General features: G+C 28.0%; 1 protein-coding gene across 1 annotated transcript in view; it reads left to right on the forward strand.

The window, feature by feature from the left end:
- Positions 1-3300: 3300 nt before the first annotated feature.
- The window catches only part of LOC147808628 (ATPase family AAA domain-containing protein 3-like), a 28731-nt gene continuing 8508 nt past the window's right edge, over positions 3301-23523 (forward strand). Inside the window, exons 1-9 of the mRNA XM_087163477.1 lie at positions 3301-3682; positions 6982-7160; positions 8214-8273; positions 9406-9475; positions 10374-10539; positions 10972-11041; positions 18392-18604; positions 19977-20102; positions 21591-21715. Coding sequence (XP_087019603.1) covers positions 3469-3682; positions 6982-7160; positions 8214-8273; positions 9406-9475; positions 10374-10539; positions 10972-11041; positions 18392-18604; positions 19977-20102; positions 21591-21715 — 1223 coding nt within the window. The 5' untranslated portion in view covers positions 3301-3468. The remainder of the gene's footprint in view (positions 3683-6981; positions 7161-8213; positions 8274-9405; positions 9476-10373; positions 10540-10971; positions 11042-18391; positions 18605-19976; positions 20103-21590; positions 21716-23523) is intronic.

The raw sequence follows: 23523 nt of genomic DNA on the forward strand, positions 1-23523 counted from the left end.
AATTTTTTTTTTATTCAACGATTTGATTTACGAAAACAAATAGAACATATGTAATACTTAAAGAGGGTCGTCGTATTTTTTTCTTTCTTATTCGGAAATTTATGCGGTGTGAGAAGTTTTAATGAGTGCAAAAATGTTCAGTTTTTTGTATATCAAAGAAAATTAACATAAAATATCTACTTCTGTCAAAATAACTCAAATGCAACTGATTATATATCTCTTACTTAATATGTATGATTTGAAAAATGTAGGAAACTTAATGATAACAAAATATTTAAAAAAATAATTGTTTAATGAATGTAGAAATTCCAAACAAATTTTTTTTAACACACAAGAACAAATAAACATTATGATTATCATAACAATTAGTGCATTAGTACAAATCAGATACGCCATAATTATATTAGGTGCTTTGTTAATATATAAAAATATTATTTGTATAATAACCATTAGAGAATAATACAAAACAGATATACCATAATTAAATCAACTATTTCGTCAATACATAAACAAATGATATTGTAGGTATAATAACCACCAGTGAATACACAAGATATTTAACGTGAAGGAATTAGCGAAACAATCTTCATTAAAATAAATTATTTCCACGTCAGATATGCTCCTTTCTCTGAAAAATAAGAGGAAATTTTTGTGTGCGTACTTGCGTATATAGAATGGAATTTTATGCATATACACATGAATTGTATTTACGTACATAGACACAAACGTACATTGTAGGTACAGGAAAGCATGCGTACATTATATGTATACAGGTGCATACACACTCTTCGCGTGGATATTTTATTGCTATACCATAATTAGGTTTGCAATAAGGTAAAATGAAAGAGAGAAGGTCACACATTTTAAAGGAACGGCAACGCATAGGACCCCTAAAGCTGTAAACGAACTCAGTCTAAATCTAATTAATAGCGTTAAAACTTAAAAAACTAATGACACGGTTCCCAGCAGATCACCGAAGTCAAGCATCACTGGCTACGGTCAGTGTGCGGGTGGGTGACCACTTGGATCAGTCTGCGTAGGGACCGAGGGTGTGCGGTATTGGTCCTCGTTAAACTGTGCTACCGTAAAGTGCTCGACTTCGCGCGCAGGTCGTCGGGCTACCGAAGCGGGGGTGCCATCCCCTCCGCTGAGGATCAAAATTGTGATGGCATGTCTTCGGATCATCCTCCGGGATGTTTCCCAGACCGTCGCCAATAGCCCATTGTGCAGCTCTAGTGCGACGTAAATTAACAACAACAACAACAACAAAAAACTAATGAAATATAAGTCATCAATAGCCCAAGGTTACGCGATTTGCAATTGGATTTCCTTTAGAAATGATAACTAGCTTACGGTTGGTACTAGTAGAGATGATTAAAAAAAGATGTATAACATACTAATAACAAATCAATACTGGTGATTTTTGATATTAGCTGAAATATCTAAGTCTTTGGTCATTTGGTTTGCACCATTATGAATAGCGAATGTTGATTAATGATTGAGTCTTGGTTCCGGAGGGTTGACCTCAGATATGCTAAATAATTAGTGTAAATGATATTAAGTTACGAAATCAGACACTGAAATATATTTAAAAAAAAATGCCATTCATTCGACGGATTTGGATTTCAAAATCCCAAAATTTAGGGGGCAGTCGCAATATGAGATATATAGTCCCCATTATTTGGAGAGGAGAGCTATTCAAAGTTTGAACAACTTAATGATAATTTTGCATACTTCGCCATAGCTCGAGAACACTTGAGCAAATTGAAATTTTTGTCACACACTTATAAAGGTTGTTTTCTCACCGATAATTACGTGCTAAAAATTACTTTTGATAAATTTTTATTTTTTATTATTTTATGTTTTGATAGTTGGAGTAAATTTGAATTGTAGGGCATACAATTTTTTACATCGTTATTAAAGAAGGTAATTTAATATAGCAAAATACAAAATTTGAGCGAAATTGATCTTGAAAAATCAAGCTTTTAATATACGACTTTTTTAAAACTCGGTTTAAAATTCCGTATACGAACTATATGAATTTAGACCCTTCCCCCGCATAACAATTTCTTTTTAAAAAAATTAACTTTTGAAAACTAATTAAATTTAATTAGTTTTGAAAGTTGTTTTTAAGAAAAAAGATAAATATAAATCATTTAAATATTTGGGGAAAAGAAGGCTTTTTGTATCTTCATGATAATACATTATAAGAATGCATATGCTTCATGATTAAACAAGCTCTAATTTTTCTATACATAGGATGCTTATTGTTTGTTTTAATATTCTGAAAATGAAGATAACTATTTAATGAAAAAAATTACTGTTATTGTCCCTTTAATGTTACTTCTTTTTCTGAGAAACTAAACTGTTGTCATGGTTGGTAATAAACTACATATCATAGCCTTATGCTATAATTTTATTTTGTTGTCATTTTACTTTGATTATACGAAGCAAATATTATATATAAATAAAGGACATTTTTAGAACCCTTTTGAAAACAGTATAAAAATTTTTCCAAGCATAATTTTTTACTACAAACATATGTTTATGGCAGTGATATATAGGTGATATAAATGTAATGTATAAATATATATTTATTTTTTATACTATGACATATATTTCCTTTTTATTTTTATTTTATAATAGTCGTTGAGCAGCTGATAAAAATAAACAGTCAATAAAAATGAAAATGAACAAGCATTTTACTGCAGAATAATTATTCTAGGTTGGACTAGGGCACATGAACCCCTTGGTTTTTGAATTTTTTTGTCCTCTGGTCATTACCAAAGCGCTATATATGTGCTTGAAAAGGTTCCATCCATTGCCTTGACAAGTAATTACCCCCTTAGAATGACTACATCCTTGTAATGTGATATGAAGAGAAGGGACAAATTATTTTTCTTGTCTCTGCTTGTGGGTAACAAAGTAAAGATTTATTTGGACATCATTTGAAATTTTTTCTCTGCATTCTAATCATACTCTTAAGTGCTAAATGTTTGTTTTAAAAAAAAAATCTGTATCAGCTTTGAAGAAGCATTTTTTTCAAGATTCTTAAATAAAAAAAACATTGATATTGATCGATATTGAAGCCTTTTTTAAATAATGTACCCATGGTATTCGCTGTAGTTGCCATACCCTAGATACGCCACTGCACATATGGTTCTTTCATTTCAAATTTTCATTAATTTAATAATCAAAATCGTTATTATTCTTGACTTGAAATTTGGATCAATCGACTCCCTTAAGTTTTTACTTCAATTTTCCGCTAGATGACGCAAAAGTTGACTTGAATATGATCAGTTTTTTGTTTTACTTTTTACGATTTGAACTGTGGCATCATGTGAATTTGTTTATTGCAACATCCTTCACCGGCAACAACACACGTGCATATTGAACTGAAGCTAAGTTGTAGTAAATTTCTGTTTCCAGCTTCCATTTAAATTCCACTTTCCATTTAAAAGACAGAATATGAGCTGGTTGTTTGGAGTTAAGAGGGATCCTGTTCCTGATTTCAGTTCTATGAATGTTTCCAGTGGTAGTGGATCTCCGCCAGAAAATCAAGGGACCGGCGATGGAGGATCAAACTCAGGCTCCAATGATGATAAGAAATCTATGTCTTATAGATTTGATTCTTCAGCTTTGGAAAGAGCAGCGAAAGCTGCTAAAGAATTGGAACAATCTCGTATGTTTTATTTCCCTTAAAAATAAAGATATGATTGAAACCAATTCCTAGTCTTTTATACAACATTATTCTTTTTTTCTTCCAATCTATTTCTGATGAAATTTAAGCTATTGTTGCATTTTTCGTACTATATTTAGAATATCATATTTTTCGTCGTTAAAATAATCGTTCTAATATTGTTTGAAGAAATCTTAGACAGATGATGGTGAAAACAGACATTCACCCATGAAAGTCAACCAATCACATTGTTGGTGTTGTGAATGTTCAGATTATTTATTATATCCGATTTGATATTAATTTATTTAATATGTTTATATTTATCTGGATTTGATGTTGGGCATAGGGAATACTGGACAATTCACCTTAACCTTTAAAAAACATCTCTGAAGGGAATAATTGGCAATAGCCCACATATCTCTGATGATTTGTTATCTGATTATCTTTAATAATAACCACACTATTAGGTAAATTTATTAAGTGAATCCCATTTTCTGGTACTTTTTACAATATATTTTTTTTTTGTTCTTCAGGGCCATGGTTGGTGTATGTGATTAACAATACACAAGCAAACTTTAATAATTAAAGGCTAAGTAGAACAGACTAGAAAAAAAACTTGAAATATCTATATATTTAAATAACAGCTATGTATTTAAATATCTATATGATGTCTTTATATTTAAAAAGTTAAATTAAAATTGCTAACCCTACAGAAAAAAATTAGACTTACATTATTTAAGAATACTGATGATTTTTCGTTAACACTAACTTAAATATGCTTATATATATTTATATATATATACACACACACATATATATATGTTATATAATTTTTACTAATATTCACTGTATTTTGTTAGTTTATAATAATATAGTATTATTATAAACTATTATTGATAGCTTTAAAATTTCTTAAGCTTTTTTTCTAGTTCTTTCATCATTACTATGCTTTTAGCTTATGTTTATTAATCATAAGAAATATTAAGTTTTGACAAATCCATTGTAGGAAAAATATCTGGAGTGATCGTATTTAAGATTTTTCGTATCCTTCCCGCCCCAAAACTAAGAGAAGGCTAGGGCACACAATTTTGACAGAGTTCTGCGTATCTCAAGAATAGTAGTTTGCAGAATTCTGCAATTCAAAAGCTTATCTGACAAAATGTTCACGAATTTTTGCAATCTAAGGTTTAAATTTTGAATCTTTTGCAAAAATCTCGTCAACGATACTTTTACATTTATGTGAATTTACTACCGTTTGGGGAAAATTTGCCTATTTGATTATTTTGAATAAGCTAAATTTTTCCATTTTGAATATTTGAAGCTGTGCCAAAATTTATTATTGTGATTCATATTGATGTGATATAAATATGAAACATAGATTTTCATGTCGTTCTAATCTAAAAATTGCACATTACGATTAGTATCCACGCTCTTTAAATATCCATTAGTGTAATTCATATTCATGCAATTTAAAAAATCCAATATCGCGATTTGTATTTATGCTTTTTTAAAATCCAATATTGGGATTCGTAATTGTGCAATTTTAAAATTCAGTATTGTTATCTCTCTGTGAACTAAGTTTTTTTTTTCTTCTTAAATTGGTGTTAAGCTTTTTTCTCATAGGTGAGATATTCTTTATTAGTTAATAAAATTTTATTAAACATGTATATTGTATAAATCTGTGCAATTTTATGGATTTGTAACATTGCACTGCAGTCGAAATATAACATGAAAAAACTTCAAGTATTTATTAACAACTGTTTATGAAGAATGCTGTGTACTAATTGGCTCCATAAAATTTGTCATGCAGAAATCCTTAGAAAAGCAAAACAAAAATGGATAGATCTATAGATTAAAAAAATGGAAGTGGATTAATCATATTCCACAATAACCTGATAAAATTCATAGCAAAACAAGTTTTTGATTAGAACCCTGAAGGCAATAGAAAAAGAGGAATCTTTCATTTAGAGAATGAGTGGAAATTACTTTTTCAAATATGCATGTATTAAATAGTATGAGACAGTAACTTAAAAATTTTTGATTATCAAATTCACATGATATTACACGTTTTTATAACTTTTTTCGGTGTTAAGTGAGTGCCCTTTTAAAACTCGAAGTGCCCTTTTCTGTGGTGAAGCACTCTACCCTTTTGCGTTCCTAGTAAGAACTCTGTATGGTATATAAATTGATATTTTGATCTTGAGTTTTTGCAAATTTTCGTTTTTATTTTTTTTTACTCTGTGTCACAAAAACCCATGCAATATTAAAAGTACAAATACTCAAAATGTTACAACTTGTTAGTGAGATTTATTTTTTTCCAGACGCTACTTAATATATGTGCTTAAGAAAATCAGCTTTAGAAAACAAAGTGTCTTTAAATGAAAATGAATATAACTTCAAATGCTTATTTTAAAAAGAAAATAATCATCATAATCTAAAGAATTTATAAAAACTAAACAGCAAATTGCAATCAAATTTTTTTTTTTAATTTAGGACTTCTTGCAATATTTTGAGTTTTATTAAAATTTTGTATGAATTCTCTCCAAAAATTACTTGATTGCTGGTAGTTGTACTCATTAAAAATCAAAGTGTTTAATGCATGGGCTGATTGTGCTCCGGAAAAAATCCGGATTTCTGGAATTTTTGCTAACAGTGATCCGGAAGTTTCCGGAAATCAAATTTTCAAAGGTGGAACTTAAAAACACAGTTTATTTTATTTGTTTGTAAGGGAGAGCAAGAGAGATACTTTATAAGCTTATATTCGTGATTAATATTCATTTTTTATCAGTAAACAGTTGTTATAATCATAAACTCAAGAAAGAAAGACATATTTGTAAATTTTAATTACTTCTCCAGGTCATCATAGATATGTGTAAATGGTAGAGGTATGTGTAAAATTTTAAATATATTTTAAGTAAACTAAGAAATACTGAGAAAAAGGAAAAAAACCTTGTTTAAATTTTTTTCAAATTTTTCAATTGAAACTGTTTTTTTTTTTTTTTTTTTTTTTTTTTTTTTTGAACTCAAGAAATTTCCGGAATTTTGACTTGGGCTCACAATCACCCCTTTTAATGTGTACTTCTAGTATCCCTGGCCATATCTAAAGTTTTTTTCTTTTTTTTTTTCGCAAATAAAAAATTAGGGGATCATTATTTAGCTAAGTAAATCTGTAAAAGTTTTAAAAATATAAGTAAAAGTTTTAAAAATATGTTTATTAGTAGTTTTTTTAAAAATCTTTATCAACTTTGTTATTATGTAATCAGATTTTCTATCTTAATTTTTAATTTATTCTCTTCATCTAGCTAATGCAAAGCAGTATTTAGACTTAGCAAAGATGCAGGAAGTGAATTTGCAGTTAGAAAAGCAGACAAAAATTAAGGAATATGAAGCTCTGATTGAAAACTCTAAATCTGAACAAATTCGTGTTCAACAAGAAGAAAGGAGAAAAACTATCGCAGAAGAAACTAAGCACAATCAAGCGGTATTAAACATAATTTAGCTCAATTTTTTTTTCTGTTGTTAAATTCTTTTAATGCTTTACTTTTATGTTTATTTTCTTTGATCTCTATACCTAATAATTAGAAAAATGGTAATATTTGCTGAAATATCAGATCTGTGAGATGAGCCTTGTATTACAAGTTCAAATCGTTTTAAGTTTTAAACTATTTAAATAAATGTATAACCACTAGCTATTCAAACTATGCTGTTGATAATTTCCGTGTGATGTCATGATATTTTATTTAAAAATTATTTTTATCAATATTATAAATAATTAAGTCCAGGATTGGGAAGATTTAAATCATGTGATTTTTTTTAAAATAATTGATTTAAAGTAACTCCTTTTTTTAAAAATTGTTTTAAATCACCTGATTTTTTTTAAACCATTGATTTGAGTTAAAAATGCTACTTAAGCAGTATAATTTATTAATATATTCTTAATTAAGAATGTGTAGTCTTTTTAAATCCTTATTTTATTGAAGATTACGGATTTCATAATTAGAAATAATGAGTGGAAAATGTTAGTAAATTATTGTTTGATTCCTAAACAACAGAAGAAAGATTAGTTGATAAAAAATTTTGTTAAACTTTTATATTAAAAATATTTTTTAGCTCTACACAAAATAAGTTGCTGTTTAATAAATATATTTCTATCAGGCTTATTAAGTTTGTCTATTTAAATAAGAGTACTTTTAAAACCTTTATTATGTAGTTTGTATTTATAAATAATGGAGGAAGATTTTTTCTGTAACGAGTAATTAATAATTGTTTTGTTTTCTGATATCAATTTATTCTTCATTTCATATTTAATATAAAAAAAATTATATCTTAGTTTGTCTTTACACTTAATAGATTATACACAAATTAATTAATTTCATTGATCGCCACTATTATAATCACTGAATATACCATTTTGATATCAAACTTGGAAAAATAAAATCATTGCAATTTAGGACATGCTAATTTTGATTCAATTATTATTATTTTTTATTTGAGCTGTGTTTACTTGATATATACGTATATATATTTTTTATAGAGAGCACAATACCAAGATCAATTATCTAGAAAACGATATGAAGATCAATTAACACAGCAGGTAAAATTTCTCATATTTATTTACGATTTCATAATTATTACATATTATGTTATTTATTAATCATATTTCTCATATTATTTCTCATATACTCTCTACATAAGAGAAAAAGAATTTATGTTTAATTTTTACACTTCAACTAAGACTATGAACTCCTTTGCAAAAGCTTAAGTCAGAAATACGATTTTTACTCTAATTGGTTCCAATTTTACCATGCTTAGGGTTAAAAAAATCTTTTTAAAATTTTTTTTTTATAAGATTGAACTTTTTTCCCCAGATATTTTGGCTTTTTCGAAGTTAATTAGAGTAAGGCTTGAGAAACTAATAAGCATTATTAATTTGTGTTAATTTAGGTATTTTTTTTCATAAAAATTCATTTGAAATCGTGCGTAACAAAAGTTTCAAATCACGAAAAATGGTATTTTAAATTATATATAAATAGATTTGTAACTTCATTGAATTCTCATTCTAAAAGTATTATATATTGCATCTTGTTATAATGATAGTATCAATTATAATTTGAAATTAGTATCTCAAAATTTTGTGAGTATACCTTAGCGATTTTGATTCTAAAATTAGAAATTGCAAAAGAAAATATTTGGAAAAGCTGATTAAAAATTTAAGCATGATAGAATGTAGAAGTGATGGAAATTATGAATGTTTCAATCTATGTAGTTCATATTCTATTCTATCATAAAGAGAAACTTAATGACTAATATTGATTTGTTACTAATAAAATAGAATTAAAAAAAAAACAAGCCTGAGTTTTTTCAAGTTCTTTTTCAGGTGAGTATTTTTGAAAAACCAATTTTTTTTGCATTGAGTAAAATTATGAAAACCACAAGCCTGCTTTTTTATATCAGATACCAAAATTTACCATGATTATTCATACATATATATATGCAAAAGTTTTCTAATGAAAAATTGCATGATATAGAAAAAATATGGTCTGGATTTGCATTTATTAAATTTTTCTAAAGTACCTGAAAAAGTCGGGATTTTTTTTTCTGAGATTAGGTGGGAACCCTGCTGTACTTAAAAAATATCTTATCAAAATAAATATTACTAACCTTTTTTATTTTGTCTGTCTTTTGGTTTTGAAGTAATACACTTATTATTTTTTTCATTTTAAAAGCAAAAAGCGAATGACGAAAATCTCAGAAAACAGGAGGAGTCTCTGGCAAAACAAGAAGCTATGCGAAGAGGTTGGTATAATTTGTAGTTCAAAATGTTTTTTTCTTGCTTTTATTTTACTTAATATTTATTATTTACTTAATATTTATTTATTACTTAATATTTTATTTTGCTAAAATACTTATTTTGCGTAAGTCATTGTTTAATTTGGGGAACATCACTATTAATTATGCTTGCAATTCTTCAAATGCCATGGTGCATAGCGTTTTTAAAAAATGCTTAAAGGTGCTTATTTTTGATTTTCGTTTTTTAAAAGCCCTTAAAGGTGCTTTTTTCATTGGGCGTTTTTAAATAGTGCTTAATTTTCCCTTTTCCAAATTGAGATTTTTCCTTTACCATGTTGATTTTCGCTACGAATTGTGCAGAAAGACACTGTTCATATTGTTCTATTCAATGTTTTCACGATTAATTCAACCCCAATCTATTTCGGCGCATCGTCAGTCTGTAGCGTATGAAAACGCCATTCGATTTACAAAAATTTGGACAATTGTCAAAAAATTGTTTTTTTGACACGACCGGTTAAAACCAGATAAAACCGTCAATTGTCAGAAACTTTCCCACCCTGCCTAATTATGATATTTTAAAGTGCTTAAAAGGTGCTTATTTATTGTTGAATAATTTGGCTATGCACCCTGAAATGCTCATTTTACCTTTTTTTATTTCTATTTTGTCCACTTCTGAAAAAACTTGCCATCCCTATTGTGACCAATAAATCCATTTCAACTCCATTTTTAATTTTCTTGATTTTTTTTTTTTAAATGTCTTAGTTATGCTTTTATAGCTTCTCCATCAATGTTTACTGATTGTGCCTTACTACATTAATCTAAAAAATAAAATAATTCAATTTTGCTATTTCCCTATCGTTTCATTTAGCATATCTGTTAAGAGTTAGTTCTATTAATTTTTTAGCTACCCTAGAGAAAGAAATGGATGTGAGACATAAAAGTGAAATGAAAAGAATAGAGGCTGAAATGAGAGCAAAAGGAAAAATTGAACGTGAAAACCAAGATCTTTACTTGGAACGAATAAGAGTGAAAGCTTCAGAAAGTCGTACAACTGTCCTCGAATCACTCAAGTAACTACCATTTTTACACACTTTGTTTTCTTTACAGTACACTGGTCACTAGAGGTAAAAAAACTGGCCAACAGGCCTTTTTTCCTCTTTTACATGGCATCCCTTTTTAAAAACTTGGAATTTGTTAAAGCTAAATAATTTGTCACTGTTGTAAATTGTATTTTCAATATAATTTTAATATGGAATGAATTTAAAATTGTTAAAAAATACATCTCATTCTTTACAGAAATAAATTTTTCATCTTAAAATTTGATTGTCACATAAGTTTTTTGAACTATATCTAATTGTTATTTGACTTTGCGTGATTAATTCTTTAAAAAAATTTTTTAAATTCTTTTTAAATTTTTCTTCTCAGTGAAAAGTGGCAACCACTAATTTTGCTCTTTAATCAGTTTTGGTGACACACATTTGTCATAAATTATTCTTTTCTAGAACAGCTGGATCTATTTTGGGTGTTGGATTCAATGCATTTCTCAGTGATTGGAGTAAAGTTACAACATCAGTAAGTGTTATTCTTTATTTCATAGTGTTTTTTTTTAATCAATAGGATTATTTTCTGTTTAAGGTACTGCTTATAAGTAGATTTTTTTTTTTTTACATTTATTAGGCAGGTGTATCATTTTTCCACAGAATTTCATTCTAAGACTTAACTAACTAATCAAAAATTGAAAAAAAAAGTTCAATGTCTTCGACTTTAAACCATCCGCAAATCGTACAAAACTGTTTGAAGTACCTTATTTCTTCAGAACTGATTTGTTAATTGCAAACCACATGTGGCACATTTTTATTGACGCTGATTTAGTCACATGCCTAAAACAGAATTAAATATTGTAATCAAATTCAGGATTCATTTTTAGTCCAAAACATGCATATAGTTGTAGAGCTATAAGAAATTTTAGCCCCCCGGCAACTGTTTCATTATGCACCCTGTGCCTGAAGGAAATCAAATGTGTGTGAACACACACTGTGAAATTCAAAGTTCACCTGTATTATAATAAATTTTAAGCAATAGTGTGGAACGTGCCATGCAATGAACTTAACCTTAAAAAACATCTGTGTAAGGTAGACCTGAAAATTTAAATTTTCAGTTAGTAGTCAGCAGACTCTGATAACTTAGCAACCACTTTTTCTTCAAGCCTAATTAGTTGGTGAGTAGTGAGATCGAGTCGTAATGAGTCGGTATTAGTAGTGAGATTGATAGGTCCTTTTATATTAGTAAACACTTTTTGCAAACTTTTTTTTTTACTTGGTTTGAAATATATTTTTAGAAAAATAAATTCATGTTATGTATGGCTATAAAAAATTCAACAATAAAAATATTCTAATTATATGGCGAAGTTTTTGCTTTGTTCAACCTACTGATTGTAACGAACTTTATTTAAAAATATTTTTTGGGCGGCAAATTACACTTAAGGCCGTTCGCTCGCTCGATCGGGAGAAAAGCAACCCCCATGTTATTCTATGGACAGTTCAGCCTTACATAAAATCGTCAATTTTCAAGATAATAGCATTCTGTTTTTTGAAAATGAAAGAAAATAAAAATATCTTAATTAATGTGGAGGAAATTAAAAAAAATTTTTTTTTTTTTACTATTTTTTAAATTCAGAAAACTCAATCCAACTTCAAACAATTTTTATCGATAGTAGTTTTTCTCTCATCGAATTCTTAATCCGTGTAAATTAAGATTATATTCTTATCTTTCATTTAAAAAAAAAAAAACTAGAAATATTTTGAAATTGGACGAAGAAAAATTGCGCCGAAATTTGAACTTTAAATCTAAGCTATCTGAGTTATTGTGCTGCCATCTACAACGAAGGCGTCTATTTACCTAATTATGCGAAGAGAAAAAAAAGCAACCCCTTAGTCCCCTCGGAAAGAACTGGTAATTGATTGGTTTAAGGAATGGCGGTTCATTCGAAAGAAAGTAGCCAAAATTTAACCTCTCCTTACTGGTGGAATAAGTAATTTTCCTTACTTGTAGAAATTTCTTAATGTTTTGCGAATTTTATTTTGGAAAACGCTTTACGTCTTTGATGTTTCCTTCGATTCTTAAAGTTCAGAAATGAAAGATAAGAATTAATATTAAGGGTATGCATTGAAATCTGGTATTATACAAATAGAAAGACACTATACTTTATTATTATTATTTAGTCAGCAGTTAGTAACCCCTCACCGAGCTTCGATACCGAACTAGGCAGTGCGTCCGTCTCATAATCAACCCCCTTCCCCTGAATGAATGATTCTGTATTTCTTTCATTAAATTATAGAAATCTACAAATCGGAAAATTTGCAAAAGTTTTTAATAAATTATTTTTGAGTTATCGGTAAAAAATTTCACAAATTTAAAAACATTAACTGTGAAATTTTCTGATTTACTCTCAATAAATTTTATTTAAATCGAGTTTGCAAAATATACATTTGCCCATACATTAAAAACAGGAATTCAGAGGGAAAGTTATGTGAAGCTTTATTTGGAATAAATTGATTGTGCGATTTTTGCAACTTTCAGGTTATTATCAAAATACAACTTTTTTTTTATTTCAACAAATAGTAAACATTATTTTCTTCTGAAAAGTAAAAATATGTACTGTTATTAATTTTTTTTATTATTCGCAATTTTAATAGCAAAACGGCAAACTCGCAAAAAAAAAAATAAAAAAAAATATACATTTTCTTATGGGAAATTGAATGGAATAATCCAATTTCGATGGAATGGGAAATTACATTATTTAATAATTTTAAATTTAAGTTTTGAAACTAGATACATGAATTTATATTCAGAAAATAACACATGATTTACCCCTTCAATAAATAATAAATTTTCTTATAAATAATAAATAATACATTCAATAAATAATACATTTGTTACCGGGGTAAAGTATAAGACACCAGCATTCCATGACATTGCATGGAATGTCAGGGTTTTTTTTTTTTTCTCCAAGCATGAAATATGAGAATTATTACATATTTTCCCTAGACACTATATGTAATAGCTAGGCATTCTATAGAATGACAAATGATATTTAGGCAAAGTAAGAAAAAAGATCATGATAAGGCTACTATGTAAATCCTGCGCATTCCTCAATAATTAAAATGTTATACGCAAAAAATAATGAGAGAGAGAAAAAAATAATAAAAAATAACATTTATTAAATACTGCCATTAAATAAATGTATTCAAGATGCGTAGAGAAAATGAAAGTTGGATAAAACAAAATTTATGCCTTGTACAATCCATGCCATATAAAGGGAAACAAAATTTTCATATACAAATGAAGAAATTAAAATTAATCTACTTGCTCTGATATGGTAAGCTTCAAAGACGTTTGAATTACATTTCATTACATTCGAAACGAATCATAGGCATATTTTATACTTTGCAGGTATTTCATTACATTGAATGCTTAGAAAATGTGAGAAATAAGAGTCCTTTCAGGCACTGGCTAGTTTAGGTATAACAACGCCTTGACATTCCACAGAATGTTGACTTTCAAACTTTGCCGGTAACATACATATCAAAATGGAAGAGCCGTGGTTGCTCAGGGGATAGAGTGCTCTCCTCCAAATGAGGTGATTTCGAATCCAAGTGATAGTTAGTCATACGAAATCCGCCCACGGCTCACACCGAGCGCAATGCTAACAAAAAATATCCTCAGTGTCAGACGGATCATGGATCCGTCAGACTATCCGTGGTAGGTTTTCGTGGTTTTCATGTCCACCTAACGCAAAGACGTGTTAGTTCTCTCAAAACGTTCTCCACGAAGGCAAATTTTCTCCCAATACTTGATTGAAGAGTTACTTTGTCTTCTGGATTGTGTTCAAAAATACAAGGCTACGGAGTTGGTAGTCATAAACTGGAAATTGGGTTGGCTGTTCAACGACAATTATTAAAAAAAAAAAAAAAAAGAAGTAAAAGAAGGGAGAAAATAAAAAACAAAATGGAAATATTGGAAACCGGTAAGAAAATCATTTCGTATTTTTAATCCATAAATATCAATATATTTTCGGACAGTTTTAATAAAGATACGGGACAGTTTTTTTATCCGAAAAAAATAAATGTTTATGAATATTTTGTAATCACAAATAGTGAAATCTTATTTTATTCCTTATGATCTTAATTTTTTTCCTGACAGTTGCCAGTTTTTTTAAAGAAAATAGCAAAATATAATAAATCATTATTGATAAGATTTCGGAAATAAATAATTTATACAAATACAATTTTCAGCTGTATACAATCCTTATCCCCCCCCCTCCATGTATTCGCATCTCGCCTCCGTCGCGCGTTTACTTTATATTTTCGAAACAGCGTAAACAGTAAGAAACAAAAACTGAAAAAAAAGAAAGTAAATAAGCTAAATAATGAATATAAGAAAAACAAGAAACTGTATCCATTTCTTCCTGTTACTATGGGGTATATGCATAAAACCGGTTTTTCTGGCTATTCAAATGTGTAGTTGTACTCGCAGGGACTGATATAGGGGAGAAGACGATTTTTCAAAGCAAAGCCTACTATGATGAATGAGATGGTGGACTACTATGAACTAAGATGCCTCGCTTGCTTAGCTTTTATGTATAATAAAACTAAAATAAGACTTTCTGATGCATAATAACTGAATGCTAAACAACTTTTAAAATATAAAAAAATCAAATTGTTTTATAACACAAGTTCAATTATATTAGTATGTATACGATTGTTATTTCATATGATAATCAACGTTATTGACATGATTCACAAGCTTTTCGCTTATTGTTTTCGAATAAGGTATTCAGAAACATTATTTTTGGTTCTTAATTTTCTACCGGTCCCTCAAATCTCTAAATGCTTTAAACTTCAGTAATACATAGGAAAAAACGCATGACTTTAACACTTCAAAAGCTCTAAAATAATTTTCTAAGTATTCCTTGAGAAATATGAAAAAATACGTTGGTATTGGATTGTTTCGATTATTTTGACGACCTATATATATATATATATATATATATATATATATATATATATATATATATATATATATATATATATAAACATTTCAATGTATTTGTTTTATCGGAATCTTCCATAAAAAATGGAATTATATCTATCAGCAACTGAAATGTCGATAAACTAATACCGCTGCTTAGTTTTCTAATAAGCATTTAATTTCTGGTAAATCCTTTTTTCATACAATAACTTTAAACTACTAAGGATTTCCAAATATTTTGATTACATATTCATATTTTTAAATATTCTGAGTACATTTCTTACTATAAAGATTATAAATTTGAAGAAATTTTAAATGAGCACGCAGAAAATATTTATATGCCATTTACTACGCGCAACGATTTGTCTTCAATTTATATAACAGACATTCAATATTTTCACAAGTAGTGAAGAATCGACTAATATTAAGTTTATCATGCTAGATTAAATTAGTTTGTAAATACGTCTTTTAATCAGAAATTATACAGCAATTTTTTTATAAAATTAATGTTAGACTTATTTTAATTAGTTATAACTTTTAAAGTCTCTTATCATTTCGAAACTGATTAATCTATAACAATACAACCGAATTCAATGGAACACCTGGATTATATACTCCTGAATCCAGCATTGGAACAAACTAACCTTCGTAACCTGTTGTATTTTCTTTTAATCCTTAAATGACTACTTTGTTATTTTAAAGTTACTTACTTTTTTTTTTTAAATAAAACATTTGTATCTATTAAAATGCATTAAATTTTTGAAAGTTTATAATTTAATTTTTCAGTTGTATTCTTTTAGATCTATTGAAACTGCAAGTTAAAATCTATTTGAAACTCCAAGAGAATGTAGAAAAAGACATTAAGATTTATTCGTCGTGAATCATGAAAAATAAGTTCTCACATTTTTCAATAACATCAGAAATATAGAATAAACCTTTGAATATACCTTTAGGATCAAGTTAGTTGTGCCCGGTTTGGTAAAACCCTTGCGCACTTTAATTCTTAAGTAAAATATGGTCTGAAATATTCGGAGATGTAATGACTATATACACGCTATATTACATAGTTACGTGCGTGAAAGATAATTCAAAATGATATCGAGGCTGTAATATTTATTTACTGTTGGGGATACGCAGAAAGAAGATTGAAAGACCCAAAACAATTTATACAAAATTATTGTTAGTTAGACTATTAATATTTATAATATAAATCTTTTTCTAGAGCAGAGTAAATGTTTTAAAGCATTCCTAATATGAAAGAATAAAAAACAGTGTCATACATTATTTTAAATTTTATTTGATATTACCAATATTTGGAATGATGAATGGTGGAAAAATAATTAAATAAATAAGAGGAGTAACAAGGACACTACCTCCGTTTTATACACCAAAAATAGTAAAAAAGTAATAAGTATAGTTGCGTGATCTATTTTTGGCGCACCCTTTAAATATTGAGTTTTGCCAAAAAATGTAACCCGGACTTCCATGGTCGCTCAGTATATCTCCACCCCCTATGTCCACTAATGTCCACGCCTATTCCTCCCATTCTCCCACCCATAGCTCCTTCAATTTGACTTGTCTCTCAGCGTAGAAAGGGCCTTAATGTATACATTATGACTTTCAAACATGTGAATTGCTAAGAAACTTTCTTCCCACATGATTCTGAAGGATCAAAAATTTTAAATGTAGGTATTGGTCATCTAAATGAAAACTCTGTTATCTTTCTGAATTGATGTTTTTATCATTAAAGAATTTTCAAAAAGGAGAAGAAAAAACTTGAAAAGTAACTGCATGTTTATTTGAAAGTTGCCATTTTTTGTTGACTTGCCTCATGGCGGGTGGTGAATGATTATTTTCAGGTCTAGTGTAGGGTATACAGAGCAAATGTATAATGGACACTGGTACTTTAGCCTAAAAAAACATCAGTGTTGAGTATATCAGGCTGCGGCACTTAACCTTAAAAAATAAGTAATTATTAAATTAAAATTTAACCTCTTTTTCAGTCATATTCTTTACACAAAATGAAAAGTACTGCAGATATATATTGAATCATAGGCAACAATTATGTTACTGCTCACCAGAAAATATATAAGAACTCACTTGAAGGTAAAGAGTATTCCACTTTCACAAATCTTTTTTAAAAATCTTCTAAGCAACAACATTATCATTGATAATAGCAATCAAAAATTTTCAATATCACACAAAATTAACTAAAAAATAGACATCATAATTTATTGGAAAAATCGCCCTATTTCCACTAACCTTAATTTTAACAAAAACATTAAATTTATCCCTCTTATTCTTACAAAAACTTTTTAATCTACTCCATCTTTATTGAACTTCTAATCATTGCCTATGCAGTCAATAACGACCTTAAAAAAATCAAAACCAATATACAAACTGAAATTAAGAAACAACTTGAGCTAAAAATCTCTTTATGAAACCCAATTACTCCCAACAAAACATTAATTCTGCAAAAAATAAAAATTCAATCCAAAAACCAAAATGTAATTATAAAATTCCTGTCGAAATTTTTATATCGACAAATACAATTTTTGAACACATCATTACTGTAATCTCCCATCTATGCAAACAGAAAACATTCCTAATCACAACATTAAATATACACATCCACTACTATCTTGTGGGCGTCATTTATTGTATTTGATTATCCCGTAAGTCCATTAGCATCACCGTCATAATTGTGTTATATCTTAATCCAGATTATTTTCAGCTATCACAAAATTCGACGAAGAAACAAAAGTCCCCAAAAAACTGGTGGCGTAACAAATTTGTTCCTAATTGGGAAATTTGCTATCATTCCCGATTCATTTTATGAGTGTTAAAAGTAAAATGATGCAAGTCTTTTAAGTTTTTGGTAATTCTTTTTAGGTTGCTGGTGCCACATTGTTGGTTTTAGGTTATTATTCAGTGAAGCGAGGAACCGGTATTGCAGCCAAATACATTGAAGCACATCTTGGAAAACCATCTTTAGTACAAGAGACTTCACGCTTTAGTTTACTAGAAGCTTTAAAACATCCTGTGAAGACAACGAAGCGTCTTTCAAATAAGCCTAAAGATGTTTTGCAAGGTGTCATCCTTAGTGTAAGTAGATGATAAACTATTATAGCATGAGAACATTCCACAATATATTAAAAATGACTAGGTTTGTTTTGCAATAACGTGAATTGTTTAAATTTTTTTGAAATTTGATTACATAATAGTAATTATAAAAGAGAAAATATATCAAAATGAAGGTAAGGTATAGTTTGTCTGTTGAAAGAACTCCCCTGGTCACTAAGTCTTGGACTGTCTGTTGCTATGGAAACAAGAAACAGCACATTTCAAAGAGGGAAGTTTCTCTCTCTCCCCTAATTCTCTTTCTCTTGTCGATCCTTAATATTCTCTTTCTAAAAATTAAAAAGTGTGAAACAAAATTTTTAAGTTTAAAAAAAATTTTTGAGATAAAAACATTTCTCAATAACAAAAAATTTCTGTGCTGCTCCTTTAGATGTCATGTGTCTAATGATACAGAGACTCACAGCAAAATGTGAAATCAAATGTAAAATATTTTGCGAAGTGTAGAATTTTGAATTTTTTCAATGGGGGTAAAGATGATTTTTTGTATGACACTGCTAATGTTATCGTATCCAATGTTGATGATGTTCTGAAAGCTCTAAGTTGTTGCTTTGCGGTATGTTTCAAAAGTTTTCATATTACATTTATTGTTTTTAATATACTCTCAAAAAAAGTATCTTTTCTTATCCCTAATTTTTTTTTCTAAAGATGATTTAAAGTGTTTTATTGAAAAAAAGTTTATATGTAAAGAAATTTTGATGCAAGAAAAGCAAAGTTAATTGTATGGAACAAATTAAAAATAGTTTTCGAAAAAAATAAATAGATACAGAGTTGTTCCTTTTTAATTCATTTCTTATAATGCATCAATATCGCATGATAAATGAATCTTCGACTTTACTGCAAGTGTATAAGTTGACCCCCTGATTTTTGTAAAATTGTGAACATTTGAGTTAAAATTAATTAATTCCTATTTCTTAACAAAATGGAAGGACAACTTTTTAAAATTCATTTACATATTTCTCTAAAATTCTTTCATATTATTACAAAACGTCTCTAGCTTTCATATTAAACCCTTAACAGACCAATGTTGCCATATCAGCATTGCTTACTGGTCCTAACGTCGTGTATATTGAGATCAAAGTTATTAATTGCTTATTTTGTCACTTGTGTCTTAAAATTTATTTAGTTGTAATTTATTATAAAATTATAATTAATGTATTTAATTGCTAAAATTATACTTGGGAAGCAACTTGAAATATTTCCGAACCACTAGTGTTAAATGAATTGATAATTTTTATATCTTTAAATATGCTTACTTTTATGTAAAAAATAGATTCTATAATTTATTATTAATAATTTATACTAATCAAATTAAATAGCATTTTGCATGTGTTTCTAGCCTGCCTTGGAAGAAAGACTCAGTCAGATAACTATTGCTACAAGTAACACAAGAAAAAACAAAGGAATGTATAAGAATCTATTGCTCTTTGGTCCACCCGGAACAGGAAAAACTTTATTCGTTAAAGTAAGTATTTTTGCACGAAAGGAACATACAGAGATGATTTTTTTTCTGCATTTTACAATAGAATAAAAAGAAAAATTGTGCGTTAAGTTCCGCATTTTGGAATTTCGAGAAATTGTTTGTTTTTCGCCTTTTTTCCTGTTTACCTAAACACACAATTTAAAATTATGCTTACATGATTAAAATCACACATCAGGAATCATATCCAAGGATATAAAAATATTGGGATCTGTATTCACGCAGTTTAAAATCAAACATCGCTATTCATATTCACATGAATTAAAAACCTCATTTTGGGATTTTTATGAATATGATTTAAAAATCTCAGATCAAGATTCATATTCACTTAATGTAAAATTACACATCTCAATTCATATTCGAACGATTTAAAAATTTCACATAAAGATTCTTATTTACACATTTTTAAAGTCTCACATCAAGAATCATATTTAAAAGGGAAAGAAAAAAATCACACATTGATATTTTTATTGTAACATTGATAATATTCTAAGAATATTTTTAATTATTTAAAAATTATTAAAATTATATTTAAAAATTATTATTTAATTATTATCAGGCATTTTTGATTATTTAAAAAGTGTTTTGCACATAATATTTTTGATTTTATTTTTTTATTTTTACCAAACTCATCCCTGAACACAGCTTAATTTTAACAAATGGCAATATGTTACAACTGATTTTTAAAAAAAATTAAAAATAATTGCTCTTATTCATTATGTATGTGTTGCTTGTGTGTTGTCAGACATCACAATTTTTTCTATCAATTTTACCTTTATTTTTAATACTCTTTTCAATAATTTCTTAGTTAGTAATGATAAAATTGCATTAGTTTCTACATAAATACGAAACCTCATAAATTTAGTTCAAACAAACTATTGCTGATAACTATTAACATGTTAATTAAGGAAAAAATGGATAAAAATCCCCAACTGGGTTTTGCACCTCTTCCCGCAATTACTATAATTTTAAACTTCAATTTCATTTTCCTATTTTAATCATTATTTCCAAATGAAACTTACCTTTTTTACTGTTATGTAAATATCTGAAAATATCCACACACACACACAAAAAAATAAAAATTAAAGAGAATTATGAATACATTTTTATTCATAATTCTTCTGTTCAGCTATCAGCATTCTAAATTCTTCATTACATAAATTTTTTTAATTTTATAAAGTTTTTTTAAAGAATTAGAAAATATTATTGTGTGATATTTTTCTCCAATTTTTTTTTCTTTCATTTTTTAAATCTTTCATAAATTGGCAATTATGAAGAAGAAAAAGTATTTTGTATTGGAGAAAAAAAAATTCCAGACATTTTCCTCTTATAATTTATTAATTATAAATCTTAGAATTAATTAAATGAAGTTTCCTATTTGGCAGAGAAATCTTAAGTTTTACATTTTTAATGTTGATTAATCAGTGATTTTAGAATTTCTTTTAGTATTATTTTTCTTTTTTTTAATTCCAGAGATTAGCTCAGCATTGTGGAATGAACTATGCAATAATGACTGGTGGAGATGTTGTAGCAATGAGAGAAGAAGGTGTAACAGCTATAAATAAAGTCTTTGACTGGGCAAATAGTTCTCGGAAGGGGTAATTGCCTTACACTATTATTTGCTTGACAGTTCTTAAACACTAGAGGGGAGATTTTCTATCTGTCTATCTATCTATATATATTTAAGAATTAAAAAGGCATAATGTATTTTAAAAAAAATTTCTAGATGATCAAAAACATCCATGAGCATTGCACAAGTCATGGGTGATTGCACTCCATGTGCACCTCGGAATTCCGAGTTTCTTGTATCATCATTGTAGGCCTAAAAACGAGGCGCATGGCATGTGATTTTTCCACAAATTTTTTATAATTAAGCGTTATTTAAGACCATTGATTCATGGACTTCTGCAAGTCAAAACTTAGAATCCAGCAAAAGTTTCAAAATCTGGAATATAAATTTCGAAACTTTCGCTAAATCGCGTTAGAGAGACATTTTCATTATTATTATTCTTCCGCAAAATTTTTTTCCCTCTTTTTTTTTTAGGATTGTTGGACTTTTAAAATTTTTAATATTTGAAACTATAACGGAATCCTCAAATATTGTGATTCATATTTACAAGATATTAATATCAAACATCGGTATTCAAATTAACCTGATTTAAAAGTTACACATTCTGAATCGTATTTCCAATTTCGTGATTTGTATTTACTTGCGTTGGCAAAATCAATATTGCTATTTGTATTCATGCGAGCTTAAAATCGAATGTTTCTATTCGTATTCACATGTTTTTAAAACATCGATTTTAGTTCTTTCACATTGAGATTCTTATCCGAAAATCATGTATCTAGATTCATATATTCATGCTCTTAAATTCTAATATGGTGATTTGTATTTTCCCATTGTCAAAATCTAATATCGTGAATCATATTCATGTGATTTAAATAGATAATTAAGTTATAATCATTCTTAGGTAATTAAGTTATAAACTTAGATTAAAAAACTATAATAAGCATCTATAGTTTATAAATTGGTATCGTGATATAAATTTTTTGTACATACAATTTTCAAGGTTTTTCACTTTGTGTTACAATCCAATCACCCCTGACAAGTGATTAATATGTGTATTTAATTTTTTCTTTCTTTAAATTTAGCTTTCACTTTTAAAAGCCTATAATTACATGAATAGAGAAATTTATTTAAGTCTTAACAATTCGTAAATACACAATTGGGCGACCTTTGTGCTAAAATACAAACTAAGGTAAGCAACGTTTAAGAGCACAAAAAATATTTATAAATGCAGACAGTTGTTTCGGATGCTCAAAGGGCAACTGTTGCACTGGTGAAGGTTTCCCTTTGAGCATCCGAAACAGCTGTCTGCATTTATAAATATTTTTTGTCCTCTTAAACGTTGTTTACCTTAGTTTCTAACAATTCGTACCATACCTTTATGCAAAACACTGAAAGTACAATATACAGTTAATGAATCCTATATAATTCTCAATCCAAATTGCTTATTGTGATCCATGATTTAATGAGATCCTAGGTTTAACGAAGACATTTTTAAAAGCTTGGTTAATGTAAAAAAAAGTTAACACATAACTTTGTTATTACGAGCATGAATTCAGGCTTAATGGGAAACTCAACTGAAAAGTTATTTCACTATATTTGAAGAAAAAAATTATCTATTCATGAAAATTAAAAATTGTTCAAATAATAGATTTATGTAAACAATGATGGATTCATCTGTTTTGCCATAAATTATCGAATTTTAGCACAGCATCTGATGAATTTAAATTTCTGTTCAGTTATTACAAGACTTATGTTTTATTAGTATTTTAACATACAAATGTCTATAAATTGTATGTCCTATCTGTTATTTATTTCATCGATTTACTACTTTAATAA

The sequence above is a fragment of the Parasteatoda tepidariorum genome, chromosome 5 (genome assembly GCF_982258835.1).
Source record: "Parasteatoda tepidariorum strain Cologne lab strain chromosome 5, Ptep-v5.0, whole genome shotgun sequence".
In the NCBI taxonomy this organism is placed as follows: Eukaryota; Metazoa; Arthropoda; class Arachnida; order Araneae; family Theridiidae; genus Parasteatoda; species Parasteatoda tepidariorum.